This window comes from Lemur catta, chromosome 7 (assembly GCF_020740605.2).
Source record: "Lemur catta isolate mLemCat1 chromosome 7, mLemCat1.pri, whole genome shotgun sequence".
NCBI classification, from domain to species: Eukaryota; Metazoa; Chordata; class Mammalia; order Primates; family Lemuridae; genus Lemur; species Lemur catta.
Window position 1 is genome coordinate 62,943,059 of NC_059134.1, and position 15,099 is coordinate 62,958,157.

At 36.6% G+C, this 15,099-nt stretch overlaps 1 protein-coding gene across 1 annotated transcript; it reads right to left on the reverse strand.

Annotated features, from left to right (window-relative positions):
• Positions 1-11,683: 11,683 nt before the first annotated feature.
• Positions 11,684-12,828, reverse strand: LOC123642377 (olfactory receptor 6A2). The gene has a single exon (XM_045557407.1). It carries the CDS (start codon positions 12,757-12,759, stop codon positions 11,776-11,778), a length of 984 nt encoding a protein of 327 aa, XP_045413363.1. The 5' UTR covers positions 12,760-12,828; the 3' UTR covers positions 11,684-11,775.
• Positions 12,829-15,099: the final 2,271 nt, after the last annotated feature.

Here is a 15,099-nt window from a genome sequence, read left to right on the forward strand (position 1 = left end):
GTCCTGACTCTAAGGAAACATAGTGTGTACTGCCAAGACTATGTCCAGGAGACCTGGGAAGCTGAATCTTTATTCATATATAAGTTCTTATTTAATCCTGGACCATGTTTATTTACATCTATGGGTATGATGTGGTCCTTTTCACTTACTCCTGCACACAAAATGATGTAATATCAAATTACTCAGAACCCAGGATAAGAAATGGCTTAGAGAAGTGTGTTAAAGGTAATAGAGCCATTCATTCTTTTCATTCGTTATATAAAATATGCTTCCTGCTTCTACTGATCTCTCACTACATAAAGGGCACTGTTCTGTACATTCTCTGGAATAAAAATATGTAGGTTCTGATTTCTGTCATCTGTTAACCTATAATGTCATAAGTAAAATAAGAAGTATACAGCATAATTAATACAGAATGCAAACATGTGTCATAAAAGAATTCTCTGAAAACTCCAAAGAGGTAGAAGTTCTTTCTGACTGAGGAACCTCAAAAAGATTTCTTCAAATAGGTGTCACGCCAGATTCAGGGAAAGCAGATAGTTTGGAAGTAACACTGTGGTACATAATTTTGTTTCACCAATTAGAAGACTTGGTTTCTAATTTAGGTTTCACTCTTTTTAAACAATTGACCTTATGGAATTATCTTTAATGGGATAAAAATATTTTCCTTGTCAATATCCTATCATTGATATTAAGATCAAAAGTTATATTGGGAGTGACATCAGCAAGATGGAAGAGTAGGAGATCCCAGCCTTTAACCCTCACAACAATTAGACAGCTATCCTGAAATGAAAATAGCTCTGGGAGAAGTCAGATGTCCCTTTAAATTGGTGTTGTGGCCAGGCACGGTGACTCACACATGTAATCTCAGCACTTTAAGAGGCTGAAGCAGGAAGATCACTTGATGCCAGGAATTCGAGACCAGCCTGGGCAACATAGTGAGACCCCATCTCTCAAAAAATTTTTTTTAAGATATCCAGGTGTGGTGGCAGGTGCCTGTAGTCCTAGCTAGGCTACAGGCTGAGGCAGGAGGATTGCTTGAACCCAGGAGTTTGAGGTTACAGTGAGCTATGATGCTATGATTGCACCACTGCACTCCAGTTTGGGCCACAAAGCAAGAACCTGTCTCCAAAAGAGCCAAGGTGTAGCAACTCAGTGGAGCAAAAAACCTGAATAACCTCTTAGCAATTTGGAAATGTACAATACACTATTATTAAATATGCTTGTTATGCTGTGCAATGGATCTCAAAGCAAATACACATTCTTCTGCAGTGCACACAGAACATTCTCCAAGATAGATCATGTTTGGCCACAAATAAGCCTTAACAAATTTAAGAAGATTAAAACTATATCAAGGCTGGGTGTGGTGGCTCACACCTGTAATTCTAGCACTCTGGGAGGCCGAGATGGGCAAATTGGCTTGAGTTCAGGAGTTTGAGGCCAGCCTGAGGAAGAGACAGGCCCTGTCTCTACTAAAAATAGAAAAATTAGCTGGGTTTGGTGGTGCAGACTTGTAGTATCAGCTACTCAGGAGGTTGAGGCAGGAGAGTCACTTTAGCCCAGGAGTTTGAAGTTACAGTGAGCTATGATGATGCCACTGCACTCTACCTGGGGCTATAGAGCAAGACTCTTGTCAAAAAAAAAAAAAAAAAAAATCAAGCATGTTTTGTGACCAAAATAGTACGAAACTAGAAATCAATAACAGGAAGAAAACTGGAAAACTGACAAATGTGTGGACATTAATGAACACATGCCTGAATATTTTATGGGTCAATGAAAGAATCAAAAAGGAAATAAAAAATATCTTGAGACAAGCAAAAATGGAAACACACCATACCAAAATGTATGGGATATAGCAAAAGCAGTTCTAAGCGGGACATTTATAGCAATGAGCACCTGTATGAAGAAAAAAGAAAGATCACAAATAAATAACCAACTTTATACCTCAAGGAATTAGAAAAAGAAGAAACCAAACTTAAAGTCAGTAGAAGAAAGGTTGTAACAAAGATCACAGCAGAAGTAAATGAAATAGAGATTAGGAAACAATAGGAAAGATCAATGAAACATAGAGTTGTTTTTTTAAGAGATAAAATTGACAAACCTTTCACTAGAATAAGATAAAAAGAAAGACTACTTAAATAAATAAATCATAAACGGATGAAGAGACATTGCAACTGATACCACAAAAGCACAATGGATCGTAAGAGACTATTATGAACAATTATACTCCAACAAATTGGATAACTTGGAAAAAATAATAAATTCCTAGAAGTATACAACCTACAAAGACCAAATCATGAATAAATAGAAAACCTGAACAGACCAATAATGAGTAAAGAGATTGACTTGATAATCAAAAACATCCAAATAAAGAAATACCCAAGATCAGACGGCTTCATGGGTAAGTTCTACCAAACCTTTAGAGAATATTTAACACCATCCTTCTCAAACTCTTCCAAAATACGAAGGGGTGAGACTACTTCCAAACTCATTTTACAAGGCCAGCATTACCCTGATACCAAAGCCAGACAGGGACACTGCAATAAAATAAAATTACAAGCCAATGTCCCTGATGAGCATAGTTGCAAAAAACCTCTACAAAATACTAGCAAACTGAATCCAGCAGCACAATAAAAAGATAATTCATCATAATTAAGTGGGTTTTATCCCAGGGTTGAAAGGATGGTACAACATAGGCAAAACAATAAATATAATTCATCACATAAACAGAAATAAAAACAAAAACTGCATGATCATCTCAATAGACGAAGAAGCATTTGATAAAATCCAGCACCCCTTCATGATAAAAATCCTCAAAAAAGTAGGAATAGAAGGAACATATCTCAAAATAATAAAAGGTATATATGACAAACCCACACCTAACATGATACCAAATGTGGAAAAGTCTAAAGCATTCACCATAAGAACTGGAATAAGATAAGGATGCCCACTGTCAACCCCTAGCAATGGAAGTCCTAGTCAGAGCAATCAGGCAAGAGAAAGAAATAAAAGCATCAATATTGGGAAAGAAGAGGTCAAACTATCGATGTAACAAAAAAGCATCTGTATCCCCTAAATCTATTGAAATAAATATGAGAAAACTCTCCACAAATTAAATGTAGAAGGAATGCACTCAACATAATAAAGGCTATATATGACAAGCCCACAACTAACATCATACTCAGTGGTGAAAAGTTGAAAGCCTCTTCTCTAAGATCAGGAAAAGGAAAACTGTGCTCACTCTTATCACTTCTATTCAACATAGTACTGAAAGTCCTAGCCGGAGCAATTAGGTAAGAAAAAGAGTATCCTAATTGGGAAAAAGAAATAAAATGTCTCTGTTTGAAGACAACCTGATCTTATGTATAGAAAACCTTAAGTACCTCACCAAAAATCTGGTAGAACTGATAACACAAATTCAGTAAAATTGCCAGATAAAAAATTAGCATACAAAAATCAGTTGTGCTTCTATATGTTAACAGTAAACTATCAGAAAAAGAAATTAAGAAAATGATTCCATTTAAAATAGTATCAAAATTGAATAAAGTACTTAGGAATAAATTTAACCATCGAGATAAAAGATCTATGCATTAAAAACTCTAAAATTTTATGAAAGAAACCAAAGACACAAAAATTGGAAAGTTACCCTGTGTTCACAGATTGGAAGAATTAATATTGTTAAAATGTTCATACTACCCAAAGCAATCTACAGGTTCAATGTAATCTCTGTGAAAATTCCATTGCTATTTTTCACATAAAAGAAAAAAATTCTAAAATTTATATGGAACCATAAAATATGCAAATAAATAAGGAACCACAAAGCATGCAAATACCTAAAGCAATCTGAAAGAATAACAAAGCTGGAGACATCACACTGCCTGATTTCAAATGATATTACACAGCTACAGTAATTAAAATAATATGGTACTAACAAAATAGACACATAGAGTAATAGAACAAAATAAAGATCTCAGAGATAAACCCACACATATATAGTCAACTATTTTTCCATAAAGTGCCAAGAATACACAATGGGGAAAGGATAGCTTCTTCAATAAATTAGGTTGGGAAAACTCAATCTCCTCATGCAGAGGAATGAAATTGTATCCTTATCCTATACCATACACAAAAAATCAACACAAAATGAATTAAAGACTTAAAGGTAAGACATGATATCATAAAACTGCTAGAAGATAACAGAGGAAAAGCTCATGACATTGGTCTTGGCAACGAGTTTTTAGGTTTGACTCAGAAGCATAGGGAACAAAAGCAAAAATAAATAAGTGGGACTATATCAAATTACAAGTTTCTGCATAGCAAAGGAAACAATCAACAAAAGGAATAGGAAACCTACAGAATGAGAGATAATATTTACAAACCATATATCTATAAAGGCATTAATATTTAAAATATATAAGGAACTCAAACAACTCAATAGCATAAAAACAAATAACCTGATTTAAAAACAGGCAAAGGATCTTAGTAGACATTTCTCCAAAGAAGACATAGAAATGGCCAACAGATAAATAAATGATGGTCAATATCACTAGTGACCAGTGAAATGCAAATCAAAACCACAGTGAAATATTACTTCACATCTATCAATCTGGTTATTACATATTAAATTTTTAAAAAAGAAGATCAAAGTAAAACAAGCATTGACAAGAATGTGGAGTAACAGAACTCTTGTACACTGTTCATGGGACTGTAAAATGATACAGTAATTTGAGAAAACAGTATGCAAGTTCAAAAAATTAAAACTAGAACTATTATATGATTCAAGATTCCCACTTCTGGGTATATATCCAATGGAAATAAAATCACTGTTTCAAAGATGTACTTGCACTCCTATGTTTATTGCAGCATTATATACAATAAAGATTGGAAACAACCTAAGTGTACATCAACGGATGACTAGATACAGAAAATGTGATATATCTATACAGCTGAATATTATCCACCCTTAAAAAATAAGGAAGTTCTTTGAGGAATCTTCATACAGTTATCCATAGAGCTTGTACTAATTTTCAGTCCCACCAACATTGTATAAGAATTCCTTTCTATCTGCATCCATGCCAGCATCTTCTGTTTTTGGACTTTTTAATAAAAGCCAGTGTAACTGGGGTAACATGATATCTCATTGTGGTTTTAATTTTCATTTCCCTGATAATTACTGATGGTGAGCATTTTTAAATGTTTATTGGCCTTTTGTCTTTCTTTTTTTTGAGAAGTTTCTATTCATGTCTTTTGCTCACTTTTTAATAGGGTTGTTTGTTTCTTGCTGATTTGCTTGAGTTCTTTGTAAATTCTGGATATTAGCCCTTTATCAGATATGTAGCTTGTGAATATTTTCTCTCACTCTGCAGGTTGTCTATCTGTTCTGTTGATTGTTTCCTTAGCTGTGCAGAAGCTGTTTATTCATTTATTTATTTATTTTTATTTATTTCAGCATATTATGGGGGTACAAATGTTTTGGTTACATATATTGCCTTTGCCCCACCCAAGTCAGAGCTTCAAGCATGTCCATCCCCCAGATGGTGTACACCACACTCATTAGATGTGTATATTCCCCCTCCCATCTGCCTGACACCAGAAGAATGTTATTACTATATGTGTGCTTAAGTGTTGATCAGTTAATACCAATTTATTGGTGAGTACATGTGGTGCTTGTTTTTCCATTCTTGTCATACTTCACTTAGTAGAATGGGCTCCAGTTCTATCCAGGATAATACAAGAAGTGCTAGATCACCATTGTCTTTTGTGGCTGAGTAGAACTCCATGATATACATATACCACATTTTATTAAGCCAGCCATGTATTGATGGGCACTTGGGTTGTTTCCACATCTTTGTAATTGTGAATTGTGCTGCTATAAACATTCTAGTGTATATGTCTTCCATTTCAAAATATTACGGGGGTACATACAGTTAGGTAACATATACTGCCTTTGTACCACCTGAGTCAGAGCTGCAAGCATGCATACCCCACACAGTTTGCATCACACCCATTAGGTGTGAATTTACTCATCCCTTCTTCCCTCCTCCCACCTGCCCAGCCCCTGATGAATGTTACTTCAATATGTGCACATATGTGTTGATAGTTTAATCAAATCCCATTTATTAATTTTTGTTGTTGCCATGATTGCCATTGGGGTCTTAGTTATAAATTCTTTGCCTAAAAGTAGACCTACCATTTGATCCAGCAATCCCACTATTGGGTATTTACCCAAAGGAAAAGAAGACTTTTCATCAAAGAGACAGTGGCACTTGAATGTTTATTGCAGCACAATTGACAATTGTAAAGATGTGGAATTCACCCAAGTGCCCATCAATGCATGAGTGGATTAATAAAATGTGGTATATGTATAACATGGAATATTACCCAGCCATAAAAAGATGAATTAATACTTTTTGCAACAATCTGGATGGAACTAGAGACCATTCTCCTAAGTAAAATGTCTCAAGAATGAAAAAACAACCACCACATGTACTCACTATTACATTGGAACTGACTGATGTGCACATATATGCACAGAGGGAAGTAAAACTCAATGGAAATCAACCAGGGAGGAGGTGGGAAGAGGGAGGGGAAAAAAATCTACCTAATGGGTACAATGAACACTATTTAGGTGATGGGCACACCTATATCCAGGACTCAAGGATTACAAAAGTTTTCCATGAAACCTAAAACATTTGTACTCCATTAATATTTTGAAATAAAAAAGAAGGAAATTCTTTCATTTATAATTACATATATCAACCTGGAGAACTTATGCTAAGTGAAATAAGCCAGACATAGAAATACAAATACTGACTGATTTTGCTTATGTGTGGAAGCTTAATAAAAGTCAAACTCATAGTAACAGAGAGTAGAATGGTACTTGCCAGGGGTTGGGGGGTGGGTGGGATACGGGAAATATTGATCAAAGGGCTAAAAACTTTCAGGTTTAAGATGAATAATTTGTGAGGATCTAACGTATAGCATGGTGAAGACAGTTAATAATAATGTATTATATACTTGAAATTTGCTACGTGAGCAGGTCTCCACTATCTTTACCCCCCTACGCACAAGGTAACTATGTAAAGTTCTTGATATGTTAATTAGCTTGCTTATGGTAATCATTTCATGATGTAAACATATATCAAGTCATGCTTTACACCTTAAATACACACAATTTTTATTTGTCAATCACACCTGAATAAATCTGGCAGGTGGCGAAGAAAACTATGGGTAAATTACACTTTGAGTAAACACGAAAAAAATTCTAACAAACAATTCTAAAACTACTTTGTGATAACTACACAAATGTAATATATTACTTGTGCTGGAATATGAACTACAGCCATGATTTGATCAGTAGAAATGAGATGGGAGGGCTTTCAGTGTAGAGAGGCTAGCACAGAAAAGAATTTGGAGTATGGACAGCAAAAGCTGAGGCCATAGAATAATAAGGCCTCTTCAGTGACTACAGGTCACGCCACTGCCTTGGACTCCAGGAAGCATTCATTCATTTAATGAATATTTGGGAAGTGTGCATTGTGTGCTAAGAACAGGGTAAAGTGACAGCCCCTTCTGTCCGTCAAGTTGTCCACAGCCTACTGATCTCTCAGTCTCTGCTACTAGTTGTGCTTCAAGTAACCATAAAATCTAGAATTGACTGCTAGGTTTGCAAGCATGAAGGCCCAGGAGATCCATTTGTGTCTTGGTGAGTAGCCAAAGGTGGCTAGAGGGAGATGAAGCAAGTGCCCCAAAAAATGAGAAATCTTAGAAAACCTTCTCCAGTCCTTGAGGATTTGAAGGCTATGTGTGACTAACTTCAATCACCCAGCCATGTTCTTTGTCTAAAGGCATATTGTGAGTTGGTGCTAATTCTGGGAAGGCTGGGGCCGCAGTGCCTTTCATAAAATCAGACTATGGAACATGAAAATCAGGGAAGGCAATCTTGCCCTGAGGAACGATTCTAAGAGAAAATGAAGATACTTCCCCCATGGGCTCTCTCTTCTCTGCCTCATGCATATAGCTGTCCACACGTCCTTGCTGGCACCAAGTGGAGATATCTGAAAGAGCTGGTATAATTTTTTTAGAGTTGCTAAATGTATAAAGCAGTAACTGTGTGTCAATTACATTTTATTTTACCTCTCCCTTATCAATTAGCAAAATTAAAATAACATCCGTGCACGAATGTCATGAGAATTAGAACTCCAGGTAAAAATTCAAAAAAGGTCTTCATATAAAAGTAAAGTTTTGGCTGTACCCATCACTGTAACAAAAAAGGAAGGAATGGCATATCGTTATTTTATGGAAGCCACTGAAAACAATCCAATTTCTATTATCCATGTAACAAAAACATTTGTACCCCCTTGATATTTTGAAATTAAGAAAAAAATAAAATGTCCATAATAAAAAATTATTTGGTATAAAAGGACTAATAATGTGTTTCTTTTTTAAATAAACATCTTTTAGTTTGGATTAATATTACATTTACAGAAAAATTGTAAAGATGCTAATAAGAATTCTCAAATACCTATTACCCAGTTTCAGTTTCCCATAATATAATCATCTTTCATTACCATGTACACTTGTCAAAACTGAGAAACCAAAATTGATATATTACTGTTAACTATCCATCTTTTACCATTTTATTCAGATTTTATATTATCCATTAATATTCTTTTGATATTTCAGATACAATCCAATATACCATACTCCACATAAGTATCTTGTCTCTTTATTTTCCTCTGATATGATATTTCTCAGTCTTTACTTGTGCATAACTGTAGTGGTTTTTTAATGAAGGGAAATAGGGTTTTCAGTGCTGCAGAACAATCGTTATTTTTAAAATGTCTTTAACCAGAAAGGTGTCTGTTTTCTGATTCTGGTTAATGTGATATGTTAGCAAATAGTAAAAAAATACTGGATTATTAATTTCAAGTAAAAAATTGCTAATCACAATTTAAAATTCATTTGTACAAGGTTTGTAATGGACAAGAGGTTAAAATAAAGACCAAAAAGATTATTAAGAATATGCCATGAAGAAACTTGAAAGGCAGAAGAAGAAACTTGGCATGTATTCAACATCAGTGGGAACCACTAGGTATTTTGAGCATAGAAGTCACCTACATTGACCCTCACTTGCCTATAGATTTTAGTTGCCTCTGGCTATTCTGAATAGCACCCCTATTCATGTGGATCTAGCACCTACAGTACTGATGCAAGAGATTGGTGCCTTCTCCAGACACTGCCCTAGCAAAGAGAATTATACAAGAGTTGTATTATCTAAGCAATATTTTGAAATATTGGCAGATTATGTAGCTGGTATAAAATAAAAAGGATCAAATGGAACAGGGATAACATGAAAGCCTATATCTAGGTTTATAGAAAAAATCAGTTATGTCAAAGGCAGATGGGGAATACTTAATATGATAATACTTCATTTGAAAAAACTTAGGAGACTTTATGACCTCCAATTCAATATGAGTCATGAGGGTCATATGATTATTAAAATTCAGTCTGAGTCAATAGGGGTGTCAATCTCACCATAGTACACAGAGACTCAAACTCATTCATTGTTTATTGAGAGATGAATATATGAAGGACCACTGTGCTAAACACTGCTCCTATATTGGAAGTTTAGTTTCAAATTCTGAAGTCATAGTTAGAGGTATTTTTTTTTCTTTTTTTTGAGACAGGGTCTCACTTTGTTGCCCAGGCTAGAGTGAGTGCCGTGGCGTCAGCCTAGCTCACAGCAACCTCAAACTCCTGGGCTTAAGTGATCCTACTGCCTCAGCCTCCCGAGTAGCTGGGACTACAGGCATGCGCCACCATGCCTGGCTAATTTTTTCTATATATATATTTTTAGTTGTCCAGATAACTTATTTCTATTTTTAGTAGAGACGGGGTCTCACTCAGGCTGGTCTCGAACTCCTGACCTCGAGCAATCCACCCGCCTCGGCCTCCCAGAGGGCTAGGATTACAGGCGTGAGCCACTGCGCCCGGCCTAGAGGTATTTTTTTAACTTGAAAAATGTAATGCATTTTTTTGTAAAAAGCTTGAAAAATAAAGAACAGCACAGTGAAGAAATTCAACATCATATTTTTACTTTCTATTAACTGGAGTTAACCTATGAGGGAAGTTCATATGATAGCAATAATAACAATGCCCAGAGAAGGACTCTCACAACCCAGATCACTACCACATTTGAGAAACTTACTCTATGGGGACAGTTGGAAGGTAGGCTTTTGATTAACTTTATGCTTAGTCATTTTTTAAATTATTGCAACAACATATTTACATTGTTTTGGCCCATATAAGCTATGTATATTATATTAAAAATTTCAATAAGTATGAATGAGCAAATAATGCCTGATATCCTTGCTAGTAGCCTTGTGAAAACTTTATTAAGCAACAGACAACTATAAAGAGACAGATAGCAACAGTTGGATCCCACATCTGGAGATAGAATCTTTGTTATCTTCAGGGTTCTGGGTTTTAGGAGCTAAATTTCTGAAAATCATACCAACATACTCTCTAACCATTTCTCTGTCCAGATGAATAAAGTTGCATATATTATTGGTTAAGGAAAGTTTATTTAAATAAATATGTTGATAATGATGCTTTGCCATGAAATACAGCTTGTAAGTTTATAAGAGATCCATTGCATAGCTACAGCTAACATTTTAGTCAAATTCCTTTTATTCTTGTTTAAACAATCAAATAAGACTGATACTTTTGACACTGTTACATAACTTATTCTTTCTGTTTATTGTATTAGGAATATTTTTTCTGAAATTAACTCCATTTAGATCATGTTATTTCAATGTCTGCACAGTGTTTCATTTAATATGCAAGCTATAATTTATTTAACCAATGCCCTGTTTGTGAAAGTTAAGGATATTTCCATGTTTTTTCATTATAAATTAAAATGGCTATTTGTACAAATCTTTCTGATTCTTCTGAATCAGAGTGGTTTCAGTATTTTAAAAATTTGTGATACATGTTGTCCAATTTCCTTCCAGCAAGCCTGAGTTACTTTGTACCTCCCCATACCCTGGTGAAGTATGAGGGGTTTAGTTCCTGCCCTTGCCAACCCCATATATAAGCATGACACATATGCCTTGCCTACATAGCTCCTAACTATATTTTTTATTATATTTGTTCACAGCCATCATGTACTAGGTACTGTCCTGAGCCAAGGTAATAAAATGATGTACAAGCAAATGTGATCCTGTCTCCATGGTGTTTATAGTCTAATCAGGGAGGCAGAAGGTTAAGGAAACAAATACACTCAGCCAGCAGTTCAATGTGGACACTAACCTCAGTAAATTAGGAAATGAAGCTAGAAACCCCTGTGGTTCAGGAAGTGTGATGGGTTCCCAGTACACAAATTCTTGGTTTCTTAGCTTTTGTTACTGCATAGGCTACAGTTGGTGGGCTGTGGCTGGAAGAGATTGCATCAAGAAATCAGCTATTGCTTTTCCATAAGGAAGGCTGTGCTTCCTTGAATAAAACAGCATCTGTGTAAGTTACAATGAAGCAGACAATACAGGATCAACCTCTAGCCTGGATTTTAAGGCTGTGTACTACAGAAATCCAATTTTTAGCTTGTAATCCCTCCCTTTTCCTCTTCCTGTACTAGTTATAAGGAAGTGTTTCCAGCTCCTTGGTGATATCTTTGAAACTTTAGTCCCTAATTTATGCCCTAAGAACTCTACTGGACTTCATAGAAGATCTTGATCCCAAGTTTAACAGCATTTTATCAGACATCATATCTCCCCTTTACCCATCTCTGCTAGGTTTCCTGGGATTAGCATCCTGGCCCTGGTACAGGTGCAGAGTGCAGCGTAGGGCTCTCTTGACCTCTTGGTTGCGCAAGCAGTAAATGATGGGATTGAGCAATGGTACAATGACAGCATAGAGTACAGAAACCAGTTTATTGGTGTTAAAAGCAGAGAGTGCCTTTGGCCGGGCATAGATGAAGATAGTGGCTGCATAGAAGATGATCACAACAGTGAGATGAGAGGCGCAGGTGGAAAAGGCTTTATGACGTCCAGCAGCAGAGGGAATGCGCATCACAGCACCTGTAATGGCCATGTAGGAGGCCCCAATGACAGAGAATGGCCCCAAGAGAATAAAAATGGCCAGGACAAAATCTGCAAGCTCTGCTGTGGACATGTCAGTGCATGAGAGGTTGAGCAATGGGGAGACATCACAGAAAAAGTGATTGATGATGTTGGGACCACAGTAAGAGAGGCGAGAAATGAAAAAAACTTTGACCATGGAGATGCCAAAACCTCCAGCCCAAGAGCCAGCTGCCATCTGCACACACAACCGGCCACTGACAATAACAGGATAGTGGAGAGGATGACAGATGGCCGCATAGCGATCGTAGGCCATAACAGCAAGAAGGGCACACTCAGTGCAGCCCAAGCCCAGGAAAAAGTAGAGTTGTGTCATGCAGCCCTCAAAGGAGATTAGTTGTCCATGGCCCTGTTTAGATGCAACAAAGCCAGCAAGCATCTTGGGAACAGTGACAGTGACATACCAGATCTCCAGAAAGGACATATTGGCCAGAAAAAAGTACATGGGTTTGTGGAGGGTGGAATGGTTCCTAATTGCTGTAATGATGAGTATGTTCTCTGTTAGCACCAGTACATAGGCCAGTAGTGAAAGGGCAAACAATAGTGCCCGCAGTGGCACAGGAGCTGGGAAGCCCAGCAACACAAACTCACTCACTCTCCCACTATTGTTCCTCTGCTCCATGGTATCAATCTTGCCCACTGTTCTTCAGGAGATAAGACTAGAGTGTCTTCAGGAGGCAGCCACAAGAACCCAGCCTTTCTCTTGGTGGATTTATATTGGCAGAATGAATGCAGTGCATATAATTAATCACTGAGTGGAGGCCATTGCTTTCTTCTGTAATCTAGAAACAGAGTAGTACAAACATGGACAAGAATAAATGACTTTGTGTTGGGGACAAGATAGGAGTCTGTTTTGACTTTTGGAAAAGCACGTATTGAGAAACACTAGGGAACAATGACAGTAGTTGGCACCTGAAGAACACAGATAAAAGCCAAAAATAGAAAGTCTGTATTGGCCTAAAGTGAGGGTTTGTCTCTGAACTGGATTGTGACTCTGTTTTAAGGAAATAAGTTACGCATGAAGGACCAATGATAGTATATAACACAATATTTACCAATATGGTATTAGTACAAACAGTTTTCTAAAATGTTTTCATAATTAAGTCTCTTGATCTTCAGAACAATTCTGTGTGTTAGTACTATTCAAAGTCCCCATTTAACGCCCTAAGAAACTGAAGCATAGAGTTAAATGACTTGTTCTGGGTCATAGAAATAATAAGAGGTGGAACCAGGAAGTTGGGACCTCAGAGCTTCCAAAACATTCAGGAGACATGAAGAAGGGACTGTGAAATACATCCTGGATTTACATCCTGGATTTCCTCTCTAAGGAAATCTTAGAGAGTCAGCTAGGGAAGCAATTCCCTCCTGCAAGGAAGAAAGACTAAAGCAGAACACAAGCAGGTCACAGCACCCGTAGAATGCAAGTCCTACAGAACCCAGTACTTAATACTCACCTAGAAGTCAGATTAGGAAATGGATGCTGGGTGGCCAAAGGACTAAGAATCCCATCAGTTCTGAAAGTTGTACTAACTCTCTGGGAATGAGAGTAGAGCATCTTCCTTTAGCATCGAGACCAATATAAAAACAACTTTTAGTTGTTTACCTTGGTAACAGAGGTAATTTTTTTTCATTTCAAAACTTCAAACCCTTTCTGGGTCTCATGTGGAAGAGAAGTTAGAATTTCCACATGGGAGCTGATACAAAGAAAGGGTTATTTTTATCCTTTTTGGGACAGAGGGTAGAGATTAGAAAGGATGACAGAGTAGCATCAGCTGAACATGTAGACGCTATTTTCTTTCAGAAGATTTCTTACTTTTAGTCTCAGACCTGTTCCTATGATGTTAGCAGGAGCAGAATGTGCTCACAAATCAAACTTGAACCTCCTGATTATTTTATATCTGAATGGAAATTATCTGATCTATTGTATGGTGAGCTATTTCTTTTGGATCATTAAAAGTACTTATAAAATAATTTTAGACTTATTCTCTAAAAGAGATAACTTGGCACAGAGTAAGTGTTCAATGAATGATAGAAATTATAATTAAACCTTTATATCTTTATACAATTTTTCTGTCTAATATTCCTCCCTCTCACACATCTTGTTTTTCTTCTAGAAGCTCTCTCTGATTCCCCTAGCCGAAGCTGAGTTACTTGCCTTTGCTACATATAGCATTGTGGGAATATTACTGTTAATGCACTTAAGACAATGTAATTGTATTTTACATGCACATCTATCACCTGAGCATAAGGACAGCCTCTCATTTAGGTTCATATACCTGTGTCTGGCCCTCACTAACACTCAATAAATATTTAAATGAATGGTTAATTCTCAAATTATTACCTCTGGCAGTGAGTGACCTGTGAGTTTTATGTTTCCAACTGCCTCTAAGACATTTCTGTTTAGGCAGCAAGGTATCTGTGTGGCACAATGCTTCCAAACTATAATATATGAAATAAACTTTTATGAAGGATGCTTCACAATAAATGCAGCAATACGTTTGAAATTGGTCAGCAATTTCCTACCAAAAAAATGCTTCTTGGCTTGCAAACATGTTTTTCTCGAGAGCCCCCACAAGATTTTAACCCAAAAAGCCCACCAGAAATGTTACCCAAAATGCATGCCAAAAGATGTTTACCCCTCCACTGGTTAAAAAGAAAATGTTGTTTGTGAGGATTTGTTTGCATACATGGAGATGAACAACTCACCCAAATGTGATTAACATCCACTATATCCCAAAGTTGTAAACAACTTACATTACTCATAATGTAATATATGCAAGCACTTTGAGTATTAACCAATCAAAACATGAATGATGCAACTGTGACTCAATTAGCACAAAAGGTCAACAAAAGTTGCAGAACAGGGCTCTACGATCATGGTCTGTCAGGAGTGTGCTGGTGTTCTGAGCTGGCTGGCTGAGGGTCACATACAGACCATAACACAGCTATGACTCCTTGTGTG

Coding starts and splice junctions, on each gene's coding strand:
- LOC123642377 (XM_045557407.1), bottom strand. CDS start 12,759: ATGGAGCAGAGGAACAATAGTGGGAGAGTGAGTGAGTTTGTGTTGCTG.